The sequence below is a fragment of the Ostrinia nubilalis genome, chromosome 26 (genome assembly GCF_963855985.1).
Source record: "Ostrinia nubilalis chromosome 26, ilOstNubi1.1, whole genome shotgun sequence".
Lineage (NCBI taxonomy): Eukaryota > Metazoa > Arthropoda > Insecta > Lepidoptera > Crambidae > Ostrinia > Ostrinia nubilalis.
Genome location: NC_087113.1, coordinates 2,119,127 through 2,144,696, shown reverse-complemented (window position 1 = coordinate 2,144,696; position 25,570 = coordinate 2,119,127). Strand labels below are relative to the sequence as shown.

Genomic DNA, 25,570 nt, shown 5'->3' with positions numbered 1-25,570 from the left:
GTTTATACAGGATGGAAACGATAAGTGATTTAACTCGATTATTTCTAAACTATTATCCTACTGATCCTGAAAGTGCTTCACGAGCTCTATCAAAAATGTTTAATATTAAATGTGTGGAAGCTGGAAACATTGAATTTTCGGATAGATCTAGTTTACTTATTCTGTAACATAATATTGATACCGTTTGATAGCGCTTGCGAATCACATCCAGATGTATAGTTTCGAAATGACCATCCTATAGATTTCGATTGTGGACCCCTAAAATATAAATCCCACTGTCTCTGTCACACGACGCCCATTTTAATTGCGCCCGCGCCGGTGGGCCGCTGTTATTTTTTTAATAAAGTATTGACGTGTTCATAAATATCATTGCCCAAGACACAATAAAGTTGGTGACTTTGTATTCTATAGCTGTAACGACAAAGCTATAGAAATTAGAATACAATTTGATGGGTTTGATTCCCAGATGGGTTATTAGAAATTACACAGTTACAGTTTATTTATTTATAAAAATTGTTTAATGGTTAATAACTGACGTGACAATAGTTATGCTTCTTCTCAACATTGGCCAATTTATTGTCCCGATGCAGTGGTAGGGTTAAGGTAATATTGGTACGTAAAAGCGCTTTTTAAAAGCCTATTTGCAAAAAAGAAATAGTGACTATTATGACTTTTTTTATAAGTCAATATTGTCGTATAAAGTCTAATACCGAGGTTGTGATCTTAGTAGTAGTTTACAACCCTCTCTATGCCTTTAGCAAATGAAAAGTAAAAGTTTCTTATCAATCATCATCATCATCTCAGTCATAGGACGTCCACTGCTGAACATAGACCCCCCCAATGCTTTCCATGTTGCCCGGTTGGTAGCTGGCCTGCGTCCAGCGCCTGCCTACTTTTATGATGTCGTCGATCCACCTTGTGGGTGGTTGTTTCAATTGATTCAATGCTTTTATGAAGATTGAAATCGATCGACAAAGGTTCTTCTCAACACCAGACTATGTTGTCCCGAAGTGGTGGTAGAGCAAGCTACAATGGGACGTGTATAAGCGCCCTGAAAAGGGTCTACATCATACTCTGTGGTCTACATTTAATTATTATAGAATTCGAATTTGACTCCCAGGCCCAATCAACGACCACAGACAAAAAAATACTAACGAGCGTAAAAAATACATCAATACAGAACTTTATAACGAGCTGTTGTCTGCGAAATATTGAATTTATGCCCATTTCCACTCCAATTTAGTACTTCGAGAGAAACTATGCTGCTGCTACAGTCATTTTCATCTGTAAATCTTTGGAATACGGTTGATTTTACATCAGCAAAACATAGTCGCCATATCAAGTTTCTGAAGCCCGGCAAATGGATAGGCAAACGTACTACTCCCCCTTTATTGTCTGTGGTGTACAAAGTATATCTGTTTTATTTAACTAGTGTAATACCGTGGCTTCGTTTCGTTGTTAATTAAAATAATTTAGTTTGGAAAAAACCGCATCTGAATATTGTTCGTAGTAAAACAGCTCTGGCATTTTACTTACAAATCAATTTCCCTTCTTTCTATTTCACATTGGTCCACACTTATGAATTTAGGTATACAAATAAATAAAAAATGTATAAATTCAAAAAACTGAATATTTTTTTAACTTCGATTTTCACGCGTATGAACGTCTCTATCATAGTTAATTTATTAATTAACTAATGAAAATAAACCAAATATCTTTGCTTGTCGTGCGATGTGGAAGTCATTGGGAGAGGCCTATGTTCAGCAGTGGAGGTCCGGTGGCTGAAATGATGATGATGATCTTTGCTTGAACTGTACTTAGGTCGGGATCTTTCTGATATTATTCATTATCAATTCCGTCTACAAATAGGCGAAATAAGTCCTGTAATGGTAATATTATGTCCTGGCATGCAAGGGAACAAAAATTTACCCGCCAATTTTTGACAGCCATCAAAAAGTTCAGTCCACAGAGCATCTAACCAAGTTTTCATTGCGCGCTGAAAAGAGGCCAGCACAATTCGCGCGCGAACGAGACAACGCACACGCGTTAGAGCGAGACGGCGCTACGTAACCCGATACCCCCACATCTGTGGCCTAAAAGCGCGCAGGGACGCACTCGGGACGATATTATTATTAAAGTACTGTTTTATTTTGACGAACAAGAATTTAATGAGCGTAATTGCGTTTTCGACTCTATAATGATGGGATACGGTTCAAATTACAGGTCGGGATTGATTTGTAACGATTGTATCACAGATTTATGGATTTGATAGCGAAAATTTTATTATGATTCATAAAAGTGTTGATCCTAAAATTGGAACGGACGTTTTGATATCAGATCTATCGTTTTCAAATCAGAAATTAATTCATTTTAACTTCTGAAACTTAGAAAACAAAAGCTTTAAGCCTTTGTTGACTTATTATGACTGAAAAGTTTTAATTTTGGACCCTTTTTAGCACAATTTCAGTAAGCAATGTGCAGTGTGCACCCATTGAAACATCAAGGATCTTTACTCCTGAGCAGTCTGCGAATAATTCCCACAATAATGCACTTATTTAACAACAATTATCTATTATACTACCAGAACAAACACAACTCCGTATTACGTTACAAAGTGGACTCAAAAAAGCGTTTTTGTGTTTTTTTTCGACACAATGTGCAGAAACTTCTAAATCTCAAAATCCTGTTCGAAACCGATGAAGTGGAAGACGCCGGCTGAATGCTAAGATGCCAAGATCACCACCGAAGAAAAAAAAAGTCTATGGTCGCATTCAAAAAGTTTAATGCACCGTGTAGTTTTAATTAAGGATGGTTTTACATTTTGATGTTGCTATTTTCGTTTCGGCTTCCGATGCTCGTTAAGAACTTTAAGATGTCATAATATATTTGGGTAAAAGCTTGTTTGAACTATAAACAAGTTTTTTAACTCGTAATTTGGTTTAGAATCACCAGTAAAAGATTATAAGTAGTTTACTTAGAAGCAACTCATATCCTTCAGCAATAGATAAGTAGGCCCATTGAACGATTGTTTATAAGAAAGTATCAAGCAGGATGTTATTTTTGCGCGTAACTTTGTCATATTATTTCTTCGTAAAAGTACCTAACTGTCATCAAATAGACTAGTAAATCAATAGAAAGAATATTTTTTATTTGCTTATAGCATTTGCGTAATCATATTTTATAAACAAAATGAAAGAAGTTGAATGCAAGATAAACGCCTATATCACTATTGTTTTGTGTTTAATACACAGCACATTGTTGTCTCAAATAAATCAAGTCTGAAAACATTTTGCAGATTTAATTATGGGTATTGGTGCTAATAGCTTTAATCTCGCCAAGGCGGTCATCGAACCTGCACAGCTGACATTTGCCAGGTGCCATCTGAAATTAGCGTCTTTGTTTGTTGCTATTGTCACGTCATGATATTAAATATTTCAAAGTATTTTACTACTAATGGAGGAAAGTCGAACCTTAACTTCGAACTCCTATGTTCTTCTGATTAATTTCGTTGCGGGTCCAATGACAGTTTAACTTTCCCCTGGACAAACTTGATCTTCACTGGTTGGGTTTTTATTGGCGGCCAAGCTGTAGATCCTGGCTACACAGGAGCTGCAGCGGTGGGAACGAGAGGTGGGAATAGTCCCGATTGTTACAGCTCAAGTAAGATGGTGCAAATCAGCCTTAGTCTATATAATAAATCACAACACTTACCTATTTGACGTTACTGGATTGCCGCTGGTACTGCAGTTGCGGTTGCCGGTTTGATTCTCCCTGGGGACAAATGACAGTGTGATGAGCACAAGCAATTTATGGATATTATAGTTACGTTTGGGACGTGTTTATATGCACTAAAATAGGCCAACATACTTAATAAAAAACATTGAATAAAATAAAGGAGTGGCAGTCGTTAATTCAAACTTTCTAGCTTCCTTATTTCTTCCGGTCTTAGATCTTTTGCTTGGGATTGGACACATTTTGTATTAGTGGGTTTTTTTCTTGATTCTTGCCAAAATGTCACCTGATAGGTCAATGTGAGCGTCGCCCTTCACACGTGAGATGGGTCATGTCACTCGTGTGTTGAATATTAAGTTACACTCACGTGGCATTCCGCCCTTTTCAGCATGTTATAATGTATGTAGACATTTAAATATACTTACTTAGTGTAGGTTTTAAAACTACCTAACAATCGTTATCTTCAGTTAAACACCGCGATATAGTACGGCGAACTTGCTACCCACGCTTTTGAATGACAGCAAAATAATGGAACTTTCTTCAGAAAATTAAATTAAATACTCGATTTTTTGTTAATAAGCAAAGAACCTTAATGCTTTAGATTACTGAACTAGTTAAGTACCCCAAGTGCTTATAAGCACAAAGCACATAACAAACAAGGAATCATTGAAAATTTTTTCACCACGAATATCGGACGTTCCTCAATTCATTTTCCCAACGTCTCACACTGCAGACAGACAGTCTCAACTTTGTCTATGGCTAGCTACATCCAAGATGGCGGCGTGTCAGGTTACAGTTGTCGAGTCGCGCTCGTCACTTTGCGCTCAGGCTTGATTGGACAGGACTACTAAGCCCCAAATAAAACAGGAAAGTTCTCTGGCTTCTCAGAAGGATAGAATGGATTCAGTGGATATTGTTTTGACGTACACGGCCGTTACGGTCTATGGAACATTTTGAAAATAAGATTGTTTTTGGTCTGTTAGATAATTTGGGGCGAGATCACAAACACATAAAATAAATTAGTTTTTAAACTTAGTGGAGTTATTTGTACCTTCAAATAAAGAGGAGCAACTAATTAAAAAAATAAAACATACAATCATCTTGTGAGACAGAAGAGGGTTCTATGTGAAATTGTCCAAAGATATTTATTTATTTATTTATGTAATTCAGGGGTTCAGAGTTCAGGGAATCATAGGTTTTGTAAAATTTAATATATTTTCATATTTTATTGAAATAGTTAAATGATACTTTAACAAAAAATCAATAGGCCCCTTATGTTTAACACCATCGAATAAAATCATGCATGCCTTTTACAACATGCCTTTTAAAAAAATACATCGTTCGTTCGTTCGTTTCAGCCGAAAGACGTCCACTGCTGGACAAAGGCCTCCCCCAAGGATTTCCACAAAGACCGGTCCTGCGCCGCTTGCATCCAGGTACTTCCCGCGACCTTCACCAGATCGTCGGTCCACCTAGTGGGAGGCCTGCCCACGCTACGTCTTCCAGCTCGTGGTCGCCACTCAAGAACTTTCCTGCCCCAGCGGCCATCAGCTCTTCGAGCTATGTGCCCCGCCCACTGCCACTTGATTTTAGCGTAAAAAAATACATCACTCGACTTCTATAGAGGTATAGCTTAAGCTTAAGAAGATGAAATAATTATCCCAAAAAAACACAAAACCTAGACGATGAAGAATAAATCATACTAATCATTACCGTTTCCTCTTTCCAGTGGCGGCGGCGGAGACAAACAGCTGGACTCTTCAACAGACGACGACAGCGATGCGCCCACGCACCCCACGCAGCCCCACGTCGTGCCCCCCCACCCCCCTCAGCCACTGTACCCCCTCTACGAGCACCCCCTAGCACACCTACAGTACCACCACTCGTGACCCCCTTATCCCTATCTGTAGATGTAATATAAAATGGCGGAAAGATGCATGTATGTTGAAATGTAACGACGCCAAGACAAGACATTTTTGTTGCAATAGCTTTTTTTAACCAGAACGAAGAAGTTCTTGGCCTGCATCTCACCTTGGAAAGTGATGATCAGGCCGAAGGTGGAAGCGAGCTTCACCCGGAATCCCTGACCGCAGAGGGACTGGCTATCTTACCTCTGCCGGATAACAATATTACAAATGTATTAGATGCTACAGTGTCAAGCTAGATTGATGTGCTGTCCAATTCTCAACATACGTGCACCAAAGTTTATCAAAAATTGTGAAGCATTTAAATTCGTTTATGTATCACAATTTTTGGAATATACGTTTAAATATACTGTAAATAGTTTTTAATATCGTATCAAATTGTAATTTATTATTTAACACAGTCACACCGCATTTAAAACACCACTGCGTTGTCATCAGCTAGATACTTACCTACTATATTTTATTTAATTAGGTACAAACGTAATGAACACGGATGTTTTACGATTATTTCATTTGATAAGTAAAACTACCTTTTTTTAAACAATAAAGAAAAAAACTAAAATAACTTGATAATTCGATCAAAAAAGTATGTCAATTGACTGGTCAGTGTTAACAAGACTATTCCAAAGTCTGTCAACATAAACTTCTTCATCATCATTGCTATTATTAGATGTTAAAACTAAATACATAAATGTTTTGTATTGCATAAATTAATTTTAACAACCCATTATTAGTTGAAACTACTTGTTTTATTTCCATAATTTTGTTCGTCGGTATCATAACTTTGTAATTTTATTGACCGAGACATAGAAAAATATACATTTATCATAAAAAAATACTATTATTCTTGTACAGTTTGTGATTTTTGTAACTTGTCTGATTTCCAAACATGTTTTGTTTATTCTTAATTAAGTAATCAAATAAAATAATTATAAAACATCCTTTCTTGTATGAATAAAGTTATTAAGTACCACTCACATCATACCTATACTAATCTTAAAACAAAAATGTTAAAATTAAAATTTAGTATAGTCTGAATTTTGTGATTTAAATACATGCTTCCTAAATCTATCATATCTTATAGGTTACATAATATAAATAATGTAAAGTAGGCGGTAAGTCAACCTACTACAAAAGGCAATCTCGTCAGTGGATTTTGAATTTTATGTGCATTAAAATAAGATTTTTTATTTTATTTTTGTGGTTGGTTGAAACACTGCCGACTACGACGCATTTTCCGGTATAACAATATAAAAAAAAAATATATTCCTACCTACCAACTAAAATACAATAATATTTTGTAATTAAAAAAAAAAAAAACAATTTTTAGTTAAGATATGAAAAACTGCCAAAACTGAATGCTTCGAAAATATTGTGATGCATTTTAAATTTAATTTATATTTAAAGAAGCATTTTTAAAATACACACATTAGTTACAGTTATTTGCACTCTCCCTTATAATAGTTAAAATATAAGTAATTTAATATCCAAACAAAAAAACTTAACAATTAAAATATCACTCTATTAAAAAGAAATAAATAACTGAAGATTTATATTACCTATTCATAGCATAGTACCTAAATTAAACACACAGCTAAAAATACAAATACCATACGCACTTATTTTAAAATAAAAAAAAAAGTCACAATCTAAGCCAGCCATTTAAAAATATTTTTTTTTCTGTTCAAGTAAGGCAAAGGCATACATACTTGTACAACTAAATCATCAGTTTTTGTTTTGCTCTTAAAAAAATGAAAAATCGCATTGTTATTTTTTACCTAAGTTCGTACCTGCAAATTTCATAGAATTTTCTAAGATTTATTTATTTAGTGTTTGTTTTATGTTTTATAAACAACATATTTATTTAGGTGTTATTATATTTAAAACAACACACAGACAATTGTTTTAAATTAAGGGTCTTTCGTATTATATGTAACGTATTTAATCTCATTGAATTCTAATAAATACATTAATCAAAATGTAATGATTAAAATAGGTAGTTCAATACATTTTCTCTTTTACTTAGTCCATAATTATGTGGGTTTGTTTCACCTAGCGTTCTTTAACATCACGTTTCTTTAAAAACAAATACTTTTTAGCTTACGGAAGACCCTTAAATGAAACAACAAAAATGCCCCTGTATTCATTAACATTAAATTTAGCTAGTTATTTATTTAATTAATGTATTATTTGTTTAGAAACAACGCTGTATTGTAAAAATAATGTAGGCACACGCAGCTCGTCTTAAAAGTTATTTGTATTTTTTAAAACAAGTGTGTTGTTAAATTATAAAGTTGTTTTTATTTATTAATCCTGGGGGAGGTGACTCGGGGAGGATCGATTCTTAGTTGAGATATAGTACCTATAGTGATAGTGTAGTCCCAGTTTGATTCCCTATTATGTAGCTCTATCCCATTATATTATTATTGCCATTATAATTTGAACTTTATTATTCACAATCACAATCATTAAAGTCGGAAACCAATGAAAGCTCTCAACACGATGTGCCCTGTAGACTATTAGAGGGTTCAGTGCTAAGAGAGTGTGACTCAAATCAGAGGTACCGGGTTCGATTCCCAGTATACAGTATAGCATACAGTTAGTTCCTAGTTTGGTTAGGACACAGCTAGCCTATAATATCAGGAATAAACGTGGTTGCCTGATTCCGTACTTTGAACTTCGTCTACCTGGGTTCGATTCCCGCTATGACAACAGTCGATTCTGGATCTGCTCTAAGATACACTATGCTAAATACAAAAAGATTATTAACGGCTTATCGTATGTTAGGTTATTACTACGTTGTCTGGAGGAGATTGCCTACTACAATAAGACCGCTTGAATTTAAATGTGGTCATCACATTTCTTGTTTCGTGTGGTGTAAGATGCTATGAATCTTTCTAATCTGATGATGATGATGGTGATGGTAGTGTGAGAAAAGAATCTACAAACCTGGTGACCAAATCAGAATCAATAGTAACAAAACAAAAGAGTACCTAACTAATATTGAACTAAGAAGAATTAACGCCTGTATTCACAAACATTACTATGAGGTCTCACAGTGCGCGTGAACACACAGTGTGACACACGAACCAATCACAGAGCTCTATTCATCGCTGAGCGTTCGATTTGCTGCTACACTTAAGCAAGCATCGTTTGTGAAACGTGCGTAAGAATCTAACTAAAACATCCAGAACTAATTTCTATCAAGTAGTTCAAGAGCTGTGTTTTTGGACTGTTTTGTGTGATGTAATGTGTATTATGTATCTACCTAGGTATCTCATTGTGATGATATAGTGTGAACTATCTATCTAATCATCATGTGATGATGATATAGTGTAGGAGTCTACTCAAAATAACAAGGTACACAAAAAAACAGTCACAACTGAGTTTTAAATTGGTTTATTAACAATAACTTTATTTACAACAATCAAAACAGTTTCATTGGCATAGTGTACAAAAGATCCTTGCTGTTGGCGTCCCGGATGACGACTCGCGAGTCTGTGTAGTATCCCACAGTGATGACTTCGGACGACTGGACTGAACGGTCAATATTTCCAGCGCTCATCACAGCATTGATGTCCAGAGACCAGAAGTGGTGGCCCTTGTAAGTTTTCGCGTAGTTTATAGCAGTGTTCCCGGAGAGAGAAGCCTCGTAATCCACCTGGATCTTCATCGAGCCCCTAGTGGCGTACAACTCAGCGATCACGCTCTGGTTTGGCTCCAAAGTGATGGTGACTCCTGATTCTGAGCCCACAGTCACGGATTCAGTCTTGGTCACACTCTTGCCCCAGTTGGAAGTGTAGGAGAAGGATGTCTTGCCAGTGACGGAGGCCACGACGATGTCGAAGCCGTATTTGATCTCCTGACCGACCGTGAGCGAGCCGCCTGTTGACCAGGTTGAAGATACGGTGTTCTGGACTTGCTGTTGAATCTGGGCCTTGAAGGTGGCGGTTTTGGTGCTGTTGTTCTTGAAGACTTGGGTGAGCACGATGGCTGGTTGGGAAGACAGTTGGAGGATGCGACCGCGTTGAGGGGCAAGCATTCTGGTGACTTGGCGCCAGCCGTAAGTCTGGTAGAGGTCACCCCAAGGGGTGGGGGAGCGTACGTATGCGTCGTCAGGTCGCTGTCCGAAGTAGGATCCGACGGCGTTCTTCAGGTTGCTGTCTGAGAGCTGGAAGGTGTTTCTTTCTGTGTCGCTGATGATGTCTATGTTGGCTCCAGAGATGTCCACGGAGCTCTCGCCCTGGTTATCGGCAGCCAGGATGTTGACCTCGATGTTGCCGTAGATGACTGGCACCAGGGCCAAGAGGGCGACGAGTTTGAAGGCCATGTCTGGAAAGATGGAGGAAGGATTAGTATTATGAACACAACTTGGAACTTTAAGACGTTTAGCACTGGGATAAGTAATAAAGGTTCTATAATCGATCTGTATGCTTTTATAACACCTAATTTACAAGTAAATGGGCTGTAATAAATTATGAAAGGAATGAGCTGAACGAATACTGATGAGAGTTAACGACAGATTTGGCTGACTTAATGCCGTGAGAATCAGTTACCAGTTAAGTAAATCTACAATAATTGAATCTAACATTGAATCTAGTATAAATCTGACTTTATATCTACCAGTCAACTATTGGTGACAAAAACAAAAAAATTAAATGAAAATAATTACAACTACGTAACAAATAATTAAAATAGACACTTACTTTTATCGTAAATCGGTCCGGAACACTAACTTTCTTGAAGTAAAACGTATTGTTTTATACCTTCTGAACTCTGCACTATACCGGGTTACAATGAATTGTAACTTTCAATGTAAAAGCTGAATAATAAGATAAACACATTTCAAAATAGTATAATTGAGTAGGTACTATGAAAAGTAATAAAATAGGTACTCGTAATTGACGATGATGAAAGAAATTATTAACACAACACTTCTTTCGTGACATTTTTAAATTGCGAAAACGCTTCGATCTGTCTTTATTTCTAGTAACATATCGCTCCGTTAAGCGATTGCAAACTTTAATGTTACTTTGTTTAAAAGGGCTCTCTGTCCTCTAGCATGAACAACTTTCGTCTTCGAATCGTTTGCGTATTCGACAAAATTCGATAAGTACTCTACTACCTTCGAACTAAACGATAACGTGACAATTTTGTTTGTCAAAATAAGTTTCGTGCAACCATTTCTCATACTAAGTTCACTTTACGACACGTTCACAAGGGCGCTGTTGTAGTTTTCGTACTAAATCTTTTGATGGCGATTCGAATTTCGTGCTAGAGGTACTGTAGGTACCTACTTTCGTCTCGAAAACTTTCTAGGTTTAAGTCCTTCTGCCAATATCGATTGTTAATATTGGTAAAATAAGTACCTACAATAGAACATGGTTGTTTTTGTATAGTTCTTGCAACTCACGAAGGCGAGTGAGCTCTACTTGTGTGTGTACCTACGTGTACATGCATATAACGATAGTGAAATGTTTATCAAAACTTTTGAAAAACGAAGTGTAGAGCCACCAACATGTAAAGCTCACTCGCCTTCGTGAATTGCAACAACTAGATTGGCAAGACACCCTGTATGACATCTATTGAGGTCACCGTCAGCAGCAAAGGTGCGCATCGCAAAAATAAGTATTTGCCTTGCGTCCGGCTATATTTGCTGATTCTACTTATTTTTACGTCAATCCTGAATCGAATAGAAGCAATTTTTAACCGACTTCAAAAAAGGAGGTTAACAATTTATTTGTAATAATTTCGGAATTTCAGTTTTTGTATACCTATGTTAGTGGGCAGGCCTTCCAATAGGTGGACCGACGATCTGGTGAAGGTCGCGGGATGTGAATGGATGCAGACGGCGCAGGACCGGTCTTTGTGGAAATCCTTGGGGGAGGCCTTTGTCCAGCAGTGGACGTCATTCGGCTGAAACGAACGAACGAATGAACGAACGATAGTTACCTATGTTAATCTTGTAAACGTTTTTTTCAATTCACAACGAGGAAGCTCTTGGCCTGCACTCACTTGATGGAAAGGGATGATCAGGCCGAAGGTGGAAGCGAGCTTTATTTGGTATCCCCAACATACAGGAACTGGCTACCTCCAACTGTCCGAACAGAACAATGTTGTTAACATTGTTATTAAAGCGACATACTTAGGTAGGCCATAGGGACATAGAGCAAGCCCTACCACCAACCAAACCGAACAGAAAAATCTGCCCCCATTGGGAATCAAACCCGGGACCTGAATGAATCTGAAGCAGGTGGTCATATCTCTAGACCACAGAGGCGGTTAAACGTAGATTTCATTATACAGGCCAGGCACTGACCCTAAAAAATTGTTGGTATGTTTACTATAAAATACAACTAGAATACCTATTTCGCTTTTCATAGTTATTGATTAAAAATAATTAGGTAGTTTGAAGTCACAAATTTTTTCTTTACTTTTTTTTTCATTTTAAAATACGAGTAGTCTGTCAATTTTATTTATGAAATTTCTAACAATAGATCGACGCGAAATAATATGGAATCATCATCATCATTTTCAGCCATAAGACGTCCACTGCTGAACATAGGGTTCCCCAACTATTTCCACAATGGCCGGTTGGTGGCGGATTGCATCCAGCGCCTTCCCGCTATCTTTATGAGGATTGAATAATATGGAATAGTGGCTAAATAACAGTTTCTATCAGTCTTCTAGACTTTCGGTTCGGATCCTAGATGGCACAAATAAAGCAAAATAACCATTTCCCACTCCATTCAGTATACTTAGGCTGGGTTGCACAATCTTAATTTGACTACAACAAATGTCTAATATCTGTCAAACTCCATACAAAACTCGGTTAGCGTTATAGTTACGGTCAAAGTTTGGTGGTGTAACTAAGCCTTATTCTTTACTAGCTTTTGCCCACAGCTTCACTCGCGTGAAATTTAGTTTGTCACAGATCGTCATAAGTTATAGCCTATTATGTTATAAACAATAATACTGTAAAGTTTCATCAAAATCCGTTTAGTAGTTTTTGCGTGAAAGAGTAACAAACATCCAGACATCCCAACTTTCGCATTTATAATATTAAGTAGGACAAGCTTCATTTTGTCAGAAATACAGATTGTTATAAATTACAGATCAATCAAATCAAAGTTTCATCAAAATCCGTTCCATAGTTTTTGCGTGAATGAATAACAAAAATCCATACAAACTTTCGCGTTTTTAAGTAGGTATAGGTACTACCTAACCATTAAACATCACGTCACACAAAAATAGAAAATTGTGATACGAAAATTGAAAAGGGCACAATTTAGGCGGTCTTATCGCTAGGAAGTTATCTCTTCCAGACTATCCGGGGAGAAGACAGTTTGAAATAGAAAAGGGAAGGCGGTATGAAAACAGGTCCATTTTCAAAAATTGGAAAGGTACCAAAAGGTATAAATGTAAAAACATCTACCAAATTAAAAGCACGATTTGCATGAATAATAGTTGTATTTAATGCTACTATTTTTGCGAAGTCAAGTTGGTGTGATATTTTAATTATAGTCCAAGGGCCTGACAACTTTCTGTCTACGTTACTGCTGCCTTTATCCAGAATCCAGTTCAAAACTACTTTATCTTAGCTTAACTTAGCATAAGTAGTATTTCCCTGAGGATAGGGTTTGTAATGTGTTATTTTATTTATGCAAAGTCCATTTTGATAAAGTATAAGTAGGTATATGAACATAAACCAGATAAATTAATTCAGGGGACTACAATAAGAATGTAAACTTTTTACATGATTAAAAATTTGGCGATATTTATACACAGTCGAAGAAAGATTGAACCGAGATAGACTGGCCTGCTACAGGTAGAAAAGTTTTGGACTTACTTGGCCAACGCTGCCGGGCGTTGCTTACTTGCAAAGTCCTGGGTTTTGAGACTGCCCGGGGCTTACATCCAATAGTTTTAATGAGTCTTGCTGCACAAACAACACACAATTCACAGCATATTTCGTGAACACAGCGGGTATTTACACTGTTATTGCGGTTTTTCAACCGCACGCGCGCGTCATTGATATTGACTGGACGTAGCGGCGGGTAGCAGCAACTCAATGCATTTTTACCACCAAAAATAAAATAAAAAGAAGGTACTTTTCGCTTCTTCTAGTAGTATCGAAACGAGCAGCGCCCTCTCGTGGGCGTGAGAGCATTTTTGGTTAACCAAAGAGTTTGTAAATAGTGACGCGCAGCCAGTACTATAGTTAAAATAAGGTTATTGATATCAAACAAAAAAAAACCATCACACAAACTTTTTTGGTATATTTAGTTTAAAATAAAGAAATAAAACTGTGGCCTACATTGGACACTAGCTCTTAGCCTAAGCTCTTGCTAATTGCTAACATAGGTACATTAACCTTTGATTCGTAATTTTGTCAACGCATACCAAAATGCTGTAATGCAATACGCTTTTCATTAAACAAGTAATAAAATATAAAACTAAGTTTTATATTTAAATAACTCTATGGATTAGTGGTAGTATTAGGCTCGTGACGGGGGTCTAGGGTTCGATTCTCTACAGAGGTACACAAACTGGACAAATTGAATAGATTTTCTGATAGTGGTAACAAATGATATTTACGTTATGTATAAAGTTGAATGATTATTTATAAATAATCCTCCTGCGCTCCCCGCATCCAGGTTAGCAACCTTCAGCAGATCGTCAGTCCACCTAGTGGGGGCCTGCCCACACTACGTCTTCCGGCTCGGTCGTTATGGAAATCCTTGGGGGAGTGCTTTGTCCAGCAGTGGACGTCATTTGTCTGAAACGAACGAACGAAAGAAATTATAATCTTCGGGTTTAGTTTCCATAATAGGAGCCAGAGAGGACGACGAGTGTCGTGCTCTCTGAGGGTAGACCTCTCTAAGGAATTTTGATACTATTGCGCATTGTATGAGTAAAATAATTATGAAGTGGTAAATAACAGTTTTTTAAAGCAAATAAATAATCGGTTAAAAAGTGGGTCAGGTTTAGCTAATATTTTTTTTACTAATAAATAAGTAGGTAAGAGAGTTTTTTCTAGTAGGATTTTAAATTTTTTATGAGATGTGCCCGGGATCCGGGTCTAATATTTGTAAAACTTGAATAACTCGATTGAACACACCTAAGTTTGGTCTATTCCACTAAAATGACTATTCAGAGGTGTGATTTATTTAAAGGTGATCAAAGGAAATTAAAATAATAATTTAACTGGAGTCAACTTTGATCACCTGGGTGATCAAAGCCAGGTGATCAAAGTGGAATAGACCCTAAGTTTGCTCATTGTCTCCATAGATCAGTGGCTGTAGTCGCACGGCAAGCGAAAGAGTGTGGGTTCAATTCCCACCAGAAGCAACTGATGTTTTAAGTTTTACAAAACTTATTTTTGTTTTGTTATAGTTGTTATTTGGTAACATATAATATGTTTTTGAAAAAATCGCATAAGTGAAGTTATTGCACCGTAGAGGTGCGATATTTAAAACAATAATATTCTATTTGGTTTAGTCTAGTTTTGAATTTAAGATACTAGAAGGAAATCTCTTGGGATTTTATTTGGGAAACAATCATTTTTATTTGTTTACTATCATTATCGAGTTTCGATCTGAAAATTAATTTTAAATTGACGCGCGAGCGAAGCCGCAGGTAGAAAGTAAAATTAATTAAAATATTTGTAAGGTTTCATCATGTATTTGGTCCCCCCATAAGTATTTTTTGATTTTGATGTTATAAATTTTAATACTAACGTAAGTTCCTACGGGACTATTCCCACCTGGATCCGCTAGGATCTACAGCTTGTCCGCCAATAACCCAACCAGTGAAGGTCAAGTTTGTCCCGGGGAATGTTAAACTGTCATTGGACCCGCAACGAAATTAATCAGAAGAACATAGGTTCCTAGTACCAAAAATATTGTTCTAAGTTTCGTAATTAATTTCATTTATCCATGCAGTTACAAAGTTCAATTAATAACTTTGCTAGCATTTCTGAGTCCTACTTTCGTCGAAAATTATATTTTGTGTAAAAGATAGTTTTATAAAGTCAGCTATTTGGAAAATTCAAAGGTAAGGATTATAAGGTATAGTTAGGTGGCAGTGCGATGTGGGAATTCTGACGTTTTTATAAAAGTCTGGGTGTGCTGGCTATGGCCCTATGGTATGAATGTTTTTAACTCTTTAACGCTAAATCCACTGAATGGATTTTGATGAAACTTAACAGTAAGTTTATTTTTTATACAGGCTGGCCAGGGAGTTGACGTTCAAAGCTAAAATTTAGATTACTTACATCAAGGTGTATCTAAATCACCCCCATGTACTATGTTCTACGATTTTGCTTAGTTTAGGAGATTGAGTTAATTTTGTGATTTATCCTACCGGTTTGGTAACCTATGGTTGGTTTTTAATTTTTTTCTCACTCAACGCGTATATCCTGTACGGTCTACACCGTGGACCGACGACCTCATAAAGGTTTGCCAACAACATGGAAATGGTCAACATGGAAATCATTGGGGGACGCGACTATGTTCAGCAGTGGATTGCCTGTGGTTGAAATGATGATGTTGATGATAAAACGTGTAATCAACCAATATCGTAGTGTCATCATGACATCACGAGGAGATATTAGCCAATATGAAAACTGACTAAATTTCCAGTTGCACTGCTACATGGTTGTTACATATAAAAACGCACCATTAAATTAAATATCATTCGTTAATCGATATACCTGCAGAGTACTCGATTCGGATCTAAGATTAGGTAAGTGTCACTTATAATACTACTTTTTGCCCCGAATTAGCCCATTTTTTTTTTTAATATTAGTAACTATAACATAGTTTCGCGGTTTTGTCTATTTTATTATTTTATCAATTGTTAACTGAAAGATATTTCATTGTTGCGCTAAGTCCATTATTTTTATAGCAATACGTAGTTTTAAAGTACGCTAAAATATTAGTAACTAGCTTTCTACCCCGACTCTACTCAAGTAATTAAGTTGTCAAAATAAAAACTTATGCCTTATGTACTTTCATCCTAATCCATCCAGCCTCATCGCCCACTGATCATAATCATGATTCTAATAAATTATTTTGTTTCCAGAAACATGGCGTTCCTGTTCATCCTCCTCGCGCTGCCAGCGCTGGCTTTGGCCAGAATCGACATCGAGGTCGCCGGCAAGTTCGACCCTAACAACCAGAATATGCAGGTCTACTACTCCGGCAATGAAGTCGCCATCATCAGCGACGAAGAGCGCAACACTTTCAAGATCGGCGACTCCGCGCTGAAAGACGCCGTCCGATCCTACTTCGGGCAGCGCCCAGACGACGCCTACCTCCGCTCCCCCACCCCCTGGGGAGATCTCTACCAGACCTACGGCTGGTCCCAAGTCACCAGAACCCTGGTCCCCCGCAGCGCTAAGGTCCTGACCATCTCCTCCCAACCCCAGATCGTCATGAGGCAGCTCTTCGAAAACAACAGCACTAAGCCTGCCACCTTCAACGTAGGCATCTCCCAGACCGTTCAGAACACTGTCTCGTCATCCTGGAGCACGGGTGGCCAGCTGACGATCGGCCAGGAGATCAGCTACGGCATCAACATCGAAGGCATCGTCGGAGGAGGCGCCGTATCCTACTCATACACCAATTCATGGGGCAGGAACACCGAGAAATCCCAGAGCGTGACCATTGGGGCATCATCAGGCATGGAAGTCCTTCTCCAGCCAGGCCAAGGCGTCGTCGCTGAGCTCGAGGCGACCAGAGGCTCAATGAAGGTCGAGGTTGAATACTTGGCCAGTTTGGATGGAGCTAACGCCGTGAACTACGCCAAGACCTACAAAGGCCACCACTTCTGGGCGCTGGATGTTCGTGGAGTGATGTCCAGCGGCGGAATCAGCAACGCAGTGGTCTCCCGCGAGGTCCTGGAGATTGGATTCTACTCCAACTCCAAGGTCGTGGTCCACGACAGAGCTCTCGGCACCAAGTTCTTGGAAATGTCTTTCTGAATAGATTAATAGCTAGATTTGTAAATAATAAACGTTTTTATACATTTTCTTATGTCTGAGTTTTGATTCCCGTTCCTAGTCCTTTCGTGATCTCACTATTCCATTAATTGGAAAGTGGGAGTAGTAGGTAGGCTCTCATACATTCTGGGTTCGATTCCCAGAAAGTGCACTCTTTCCTGATTTCACTTCTTTTTTCCTCACTTATTCCAGTAAGTGAAAAGTGGGAGTAGTAGGTAGGCTCTCATACATTCTGGGTTCGACTCCCAGAAAGTGTATTCTTTCCTGATTTCACTACTTTTGTCTTACTTATTACAGTGAGTGGAAAATGGGAGTAGTAGGTAGGGTCTGATACATTCTGGGTTCGGCTCCCAGAAAGTGCACTATTTCCTGATTTCACTACTTTTGTCTCACTTATTCCAGTAAGTGGAAAGTGGGAGTAGTAGGTAGGGTCTCATGCATTCTGGGTTCGATTCCCATTAAGTGCACTCTTTCCTGATTTCACTACTTTTGTCTCACTTATTCCAGTAAGTGAAAAGTGGGAGTGTAGGTAGTCTGATACATTCTGGGTTCGATTCCCAGAAAGTGCACTATGTGGTAGAGATAATAGTTGTGCCTTCTGGCTCAGAGCATGGTCGGTGGTGGGTTCGAATCCCATGCCTACATACTCTGGACTCCTCGGGCCCAAGTCTCAACTAACCTAAAAAGCCTACACTCAGAGTTAGATTTGAGAATAGAACCCAAGACCTTCAGTCTTTAATTCTCTAATTAGCGTCTCTGTACGCTTAACTACATATCAGACTAATCAATTCTCTAACCAGCGTCTTTAGGCGCTAACTACATAGGTAACAAAGGCTTCAATAGTTTCACATTATTTGAATAATTAAGCACATAAGTATCTCTGCTAAAAATAAAACACTACTAAACTTCCATCTAATAAATCTATTTATTTTTATGTTCTGAACACTCCTGGGCCTTCATACAACGTCTTATTAGACTTTCTGTCAGTCAGCGTCACTTTTGCTTCAGAATAGTACCCGATCTTCAAAGTCTGCCTCGACAATATGTGGATTGGCATATCAATAGCAGAGAGCACCGTATTTATATCCTGCCTCCAATAATACCTGCCGCGGTATGTCTTCGAAAACTCACAGGCCACATTTCCCTGTAAGCTGGTCAAATAATCGATCTGTACTTCAATAGATCCTTTAGTAGCTGATAAGACAGCTACAGCTTCTTGTCCTGGCTCAAGGTCTACCAAAACTTCTGACGAAGACCCGACAGCAATAGAAGTCTCTTTATAAGACCTTACCCCCCAATTGCTTGTGAAAGAAATGCTGTTAGTACTTGATATCCCACCAGATAACTCACTGCCATTTGCTCCAGGCACTTTGAAATTTATTCCGAAACTAATTTGGTCTCCAACAGTCTTACTTAGACTTTGAAACCAGGAACTGGTGATGGAGTTTCTGACCTCCGTTGATATTCCTGCCTTGAACGTAGCTTTGTTTGAAAAAAGGTTGTTTAACGTGTGTGTTGAAACGATCACAGGCTCGCTCGATATTCTTATTACTTTTCCTTTGATAGGTTTAAGGGTTATTTTAACAGGCGTCCACTTTCGTTGCTTATAAATATCTTGCCAGTGTCCTAAAGAAACGTAGTTAGGCCAGGCTCCCATTAAAGCTTCGACTCCTCGTTTGAGGTTGTCGTCAGTTATATCAAAAGCATCCTTGTCTTCATTCGAGATGTCGTTTTCGATTTTGCCATGGAATTCGAAAGTTGCGTTCGCTGCGCCTGCGTTTATTATAATGCTGATGGGTTCTGAAAGTGAAATTGCTGTTGTAATCTCACAGGCGCTTTGTTAATGTATAAAAGAAAGAATCAAGTTATCCCCCTTTTTATGAGAAACTATTTATGATTGTTATAGTGGATGTTTTACAGACTTCTCAACACTCAGGATTTTTGCAATAATATTAGAGGATTACTTACTTATTAATTTGTTTAAGTAATATATTACCTTTTCTTTCTGTTCTTATCTTTGGTGTGCAATAAAGTGTATTTATTATTATTATTATTATTATTACATACCATCAGATCTGACAGCTGGTGATAACAACAAAATACACAAAAATATCTTGAATATTTTCATTTTAAGCGCTACCGCCACTATATTTTACTTATCAAAAGCCAAAACTAAATCAAAATAAATAAGTAATTCTAACCACGCCACACTAGGATGCGAATCTTGTGAATGAAATAAGATCATACTAATAATTCTTACTATTTGATAACTGTAATAATTATTGCTATTAATGAAGACTGTATCAAAACAAATGATAACGAAGTTGCTTGACTTATTTCTCAAATTAACGAATATTACAATTCAAGTGTCACTTTCTGCCATTCCTATTGGCTAAAATAAGATATCGTCGACTGTCATTGGTTCTTTATGCAACAACTAAGGAACAAAAACTTAATTGTATAACTGGGACTTGTGTTTGAAGAATCGTGATGAACTGTCAGCAGTTCCAGTATCTCAGAATACTTGGGTTTTCCCCATGTCATTAGTTCAGAATATGACAAACAAGTTAATAGCAAGCCAGATTATTTAACTGCGTTCTAAATTAAATCATTTTAAGATAATTCGCAACAAATGAACGAAAATAAATCGGATTTTGCACGGATAGGGTAGGAAATGCTTGTTTATTTTTTATTTGTGTATGAATTATCCAGTTAATAATGAAGTGTAGGTAATTCAATAAAACATTGATTATCACAAAATATATGCGCGCCACGATAAGCGGTTTTCGCGCCATTTTATCGATTTTGCACATACATTTTGACGTTTAAAATCATCGATAAAAATATATCACAGCGCGCATCCAAGCCCGGCTGGGCAGCTGTGTAAGCCTCTTCGTTTGTTCGTTTCAGCCAAATGACGTCCACTGCTGGACAAAGGCCTCCTCCAAGGTTTTCGACAATGCACGGTCCTGCGCTCCCCGCATCCAGGCTCTTCCCGCGACCTTTACGAGATCGTCGGTCCACCTAGTAGGAGTAAGCCTCTTATTCTTTCTTAATAGCAGCTGAGTAGACATTCAGGGTGTTCGCAGTCACTTTGTCAGACACCACCACCCGAGCGTTGGAGTAGAACCCAACTTTGATGATCTCCGTGGAATCCACCATCGTCTTCATACCACTAGCCCTCTGGACCGCGTTTAAGTCATATCTCCAAAAGTAGTGGCCCTTGAATTTGCCGGGGTAGTTGCAAGCTATGTCCCCATCTAAACTGGCCGAGTAATCCACCTGGATCTCCATCGATCCCCTAGTCGCTTGCAGCGAAGCTACCACGGCTTGGCCAGGTGCTAGCTGCACTTGAACACCTTGACTGGATCCTACAGTCACACTCTTGGATTTGGTAGTATCCTTGCCAAAAGACGAGGAAAAAGAAAAGCGTGTTGCACCACCTATTTCTCCAACACCTACATCAACTTTATAGTTAATTTCCTGCTCAACTTTCATCTCCCCTCCAACAGACCATGTGGTGGATACGGTTTCTTCAACTTGCTGAGTCACGCCCGCGTTGTATGTAGATGTTACAGAGCTGTTATTGATGAACTCACTGGTTACAAGGAGAACAGGCTCGCTCCGAATGCCAAGGATCCTTGCGCTTTTGGGGTGAAGAGTTCTCTGGACTTGGAACCAGCCAAATGACTTGTACAAGTCGTTCCAAGGTGTGGGGCTTTTTAGGTAGACATCGCCGGGTCTTCCGCCTGAAAATTTTTGGGCAGCGTCTTTGAGCTTGGAGTCGGAGAGGCCGAAGGTTCGGATGTCTTCATCGGTGATGAGCTCGACGCTAGATCCGAAGTATTCTACTTTGGATGTGGCAGAGTCGCTTGTAGCGACGACGTCGACATTGATTTTGGCGGACGCTAAGGCTGGCAGCACCAGGAGTAGGAATTTGAACCACATCTTTGGAATCTGAATAGAATAGAGGATCGTTCAATTGTTTATATTCCTGTATCAGGATGACAGCATAATAAAATTATGAATTTTGAGATTGAAGAACTTTGTCTTCAGGATTTTAATAGTTCGTTCGTTTCAGCCAAAAACAAAGGACTCCCCCACAATGAACGTGGGCAGGCCTCCTATTAGGTGGACCGATGATCTGGTGAAAGTCACGGGAAGAGCCTGAATGCGGGCAGCGCAGGACCGTTCATTTTAATAGTAGCTGTCATTAATAAGATTTAAGATTCTAAATTGCTTACCTTTCTGTTAAGTCGTTCATAATGTTCTTGAACAAATCTATATCCTTACTTTATATGATAAACATAATTCGATATGTCATTACAGTTTGAATTAAAACCATATTTCGTCAAACCACAATAACAATTTCCGTCGCTTAATTTGTTATTTCTAATAAAGTATTGGCGTTATCTTTATAGGTTCATTATTGGATGAGTCTAATTTTAATATGGGAGTTACACCTCCATGGTAAATAAATCCAAATAATAAGCCATTTGAACTTTGAAGAGCATTCGAATTTGAATATGTAGTTACCATTCGTAAGCCAAAGATTACATAGACGAAGCGCAATAGCAATAGCAAAATTGAGGAAAAATCGGAGACGACGGAATTTTAGAAGAATATTGATTTACACCCGTATTCGTAAGCAGCAAATCGAACGCACAGCGTTGAATAGCGCTCTGTGATTGGTTCGTGCGTGAACCTGTGCTTCCACGCGCTCTGTGAGATCTCATAGTAATAAATAGCTTTAAAATCTTAACAAAATCCAGTCACATAAGACCTAAAAACACAAAAACAGTTAAACTGCTTAATTGGATTGTCCATTAATTCTCAATTATACGCCTATATCTTCGGATTCTATAAAAATGATATGTAGACGACAGTTATCCTTTAGACCGACTGGGGTTTAATCAGGTAAGTGATTTATCTTTAAAACAAAAATATATCAAGTGTTGTTATGAATGAGGACAGCCTAATGCCATCATAGACGATATCCTTTATGTTATAGAAGCATAAAATATTGACTTCTTGTTGTATTGTATTTCATATTTTTGTTTTCCTGAGTAATACTATGCAGACATTGAATTTGATGTGGTAACACATAATCGGGTTTATTTTTACCAAACTTGCTTACTTAACCTCTTTGAGTGGTACATTTACCATTATTTATTGCAAAATAAACTTTTGTTTAACTGTAAGGCTTCAATTTTCTTCGCACGTGCGTTACGCTGACGTTATTTTTTGTGTATTTAGAAGGTGTTGTCTTTGTTACTATTATTTTTCATTCGCGACTTAGGCTGGCTCATCTTCACATGCCTTCCTTTCCGAACTGATATCATCTGTTTGTTTTGTAAAGCAATTAACTTTAACTTAAGTTTTAATTCGGTTCTCAGGATGGAAAAGCTAATTCTTTTGCTGCTGCCAGTCTTGGTATCTTGTAGCATTACAGTCAACATCATCGCTTCCAACTCCGATGCCACTTCGAGGGTCAACTACATAGGGACCGACTCAAACATCATCAGCGCCAAAGAACGCGTCACATTCGGAGTTACCGACGAAAACTTGAAGACAGCAGCTGAAAAATACTCTGGTGGCAGACCAAAGGACGTATTCCTTCACAGCCCTACCCCATGGAATGATTTGTACCAAACCTACGGCTGGAGGCAAGTCAGAAGAATATTAAGGCCAATCAGACACAAAATTCTTAGCGTGGACAGCGAAGACAGCGTCATGAGTGTAAAGGAAATGCACAATAATAGTACCGCGACAGTTTCGTTCAATACTGGGATGCAGCAGGATGTGGAAAATATTGTCTCTAACACGTGGAGCAAAGAAGGAGCGCTGACGATCGAAGAACCCATTCACTACGATATCAATTTCATTTCTGGCAGTGTTACTGGACCGGACTTCAAATTCTCGTCTAAATGGGCAAACGATGCGATGGAGGTGAAGAAAATAACCATAGGTTCAGATTCGGATACGACTGTACCTGTAGAACCAGGACAATCGATTAAAGCGTCATTGCAGGCCACAAAAGTGACGATGATTGCCGAAATAGATTATTATGCGAATTTGAACGGTCACGTTGCTTGTAACTACCCTAAGAAATTCAACGGCCATCACTTTTGGAGGTATGACGTGACAGCGTTGCAAGAAGCAGGCCAATTAAGAAAGACGGTTATGTCATCTGAAGTGATCAAAATTAGGTATTATAGCAACCCAAAACTGGTGATAACGAATAAAGACACAAACGAGGAAATTTCATCACACCCTGGTTTTCTACGGGATACCAATATTACAGAGAAAGTGCATGCCTAGACTAACGCCCGTATTCACAAACGACAGCTCTGTGATTGGTTCATGTGTCACCCTGTGCGTCCACGCGCACTGTGAGACCTCATAGTAATGTTTGTGAAATACAGGTGTTAGGACTTGAGATATAGGGTGCATTATAAAACCTTGCAGTACTCCTTGGCTGATTTTACTCTTGAAAAATTTGATTAAATATTAGTTATTTAAATAAAAATATTTGTTTTCTTTCTGATTTATCTATTATTAGTTTTTGTGTCTTTTTTGTACCTTCTAAAGTCTAGTTTTTAGATTATGGAAAGCCTTGGCGAAATTTTTAATCATTTTTATAGGCGTAATTATTTCAGTAAATTCAAAAAGGTAAATAAAACGATTAATATTGCTTAACAATCGTTTATTTAAGCAATTCCGAGCGAATAAACAGCGAAACCACTCCTCGCTACAAGGAAATATAAGAATTTTGAATTTTTAAATGTAATACCGAAATGAGCTGCAGTTTCTGATACAGATTATTATCAACGATTTGCATTCCAAGCAATAACGCTGTGATTGCTCCGACTTTTGACGTGAATAATCAAATAACATTTTTATAAAAATGGCAGTCTGTATGTGATATCAATTGTATGTATATTTTAACTATTTCTTTGTAAAAATATTTCTAAATCTACATGGCATTAATTTAATATTGCTTTTAAGTTTTTTTTTACGAATCACTAATTGTATGTTCTTTCTGGCAACGCTATCCGTTAATAGATAGATGTGAAGCTTAAAATCTAGTATATAAATTAGTTTATAGATTATCTAGAAGTTCATTTGCTAAGTTTCAAAAACAGAAATAAAAAGCATCATTAACATTTTCATAATTAAATATTATATTACATAAGTACTTAAAACTGTCAATAATAATGAATACCCAGGTTTTTACAACTATTTGTCAAACAATTAAATATTTTGTATGAAGGTTTTCATACCGAGGGAGGATACACGTTTAATTTTGTGTACGCTTACTCAACTTACAATAACTTATTGCTATTTAGAAGCTAGGCATCGATTCTTTTGGAGTATTGGTGACTGGTGACAGTTCTTATCACCAATTTACCAAATAAAAAAGAGTCCATTCTATGAAAATATTTTTCAATGAATAAATCTTCAAGTGAAATAGTTAAATGATATTACAAAATAAAAAAAATGATTAAAGTTAAATAATATTTTCATAGAAAGGGCTCCTTAAACTAGTATCTACTGACATTTTTTTAATAATTTTGTTCTTTTCAAAAAAATACAAAATTAAATTAAATAATTGAAAACTTTTCTCGAACATCTTTTTTTTTCGTTTATTATTTTTACGTAATACAATTCTAAAATTAAATTATTTCTAGGAACTTAGAGTATTCTAATACAATGTAATTTTTACAATTTTGTTAAGTAAAGGCGGGTTTCAACTTGTGTGGGTCTATTTCATTTTTACTCAAATAGGACTACCCTCACTCACATTTTTTTTTAGATAGGATTTGTTTGTATTATTTTATAGCAACATGTTTTTGAATTGAATAGATTTTAATTATTTTGTTTCAAACTTTAAGGATATTTAACACAG

At 37.5% G+C, this 25,570-nt stretch overlaps 5 protein-coding genes across 5 annotated transcripts in view; 3 read left to right on the top strand and 2 right to left on the bottom strand.

Annotated features, from left to right (window-relative positions):
* The window catches only part of LOC135084416 (homeobox protein six1a-like), a 51,002-nt gene extending 43,052 nt beyond the window's left edge, over nucleotides 1-7,950 (top strand). The window contains exon 7 of the mRNA XM_063979201.1: nucleotides 5,462-7,950. Coding sequence (XP_063835271.1) covers nucleotides 5,462-5,621 — 160 coding nt within the window. The 3' untranslated portion in view covers nucleotides 5,622-7,950. The remainder of the gene's footprint in view (nucleotides 1-5,461) is intronic.
* A 1,134-nt stretch (nucleotides 7,951-9,084) lies between these two features.
* LOC135084359 (spherulin-2A-like) lies at nucleotides 9,085-9,987 on the bottom strand. Its single transcript, XM_063979137.1, has one exon. The coding sequence runs from the start codon at nucleotides 9,985-9,987 to the stop codon at nucleotides 9,085-9,087; it is 903 nt and encodes a 300-aa protein (XP_063835207.1).
* Nucleotides 9,988-16,377: 6,390 nt separating this feature from the next.
* LOC135084653 (spherulin-2A-like) lies at nucleotides 16,378-17,643 on the top strand. The gene is made up of 2 exons (XM_063979427.1): nucleotides 16,378-16,403; nucleotides 16,743-17,643. Exon 2 carries the CDS (start codon nucleotides 16,747-16,749, stop codon nucleotides 17,641-17,643), a length of 897 nt encoding a protein of 298 aa, XP_063835497.1. The 5' UTR covers nucleotides 16,378-16,403; nucleotides 16,743-16,746.
* A 924-nt stretch (nucleotides 17,644-18,567) lies between these two features.
* On the bottom strand, nucleotides 18,568-20,101 carry LOC135084588 (spherulin-2A-like). Its single transcript, XM_063979361.1, has 2 exons — nucleotides 19,729-20,101; nucleotides 18,568-19,461 (listed from the first exon to the last, which is right to left on the bottom strand). The coding sequence occupies exons 1-2, from the start codon at nucleotides 19,787-19,789 to the stop codon at nucleotides 18,593-18,595; spliced, it is 930 nt and encodes a 309-aa protein (XP_063835431.1). The 5' UTR covers nucleotides 19,790-20,101; the 3' UTR covers nucleotides 18,568-18,592.
* A 2,792-nt stretch (nucleotides 20,102-22,893) lies between these two features.
* LOC135084358 (spherulin-2A-like) lies at nucleotides 22,894-23,982 on the top strand. Its single transcript, XM_063979135.1, has one exon. The coding sequence runs from the start codon at nucleotides 23,059-23,061 to the stop codon at nucleotides 23,980-23,982; it is 924 nt and encodes a 307-aa protein (XP_063835205.1). The 5' UTR covers nucleotides 22,894-23,058.
* Nucleotides 23,983-25,570: the final 1,588 nt, after the last annotated feature.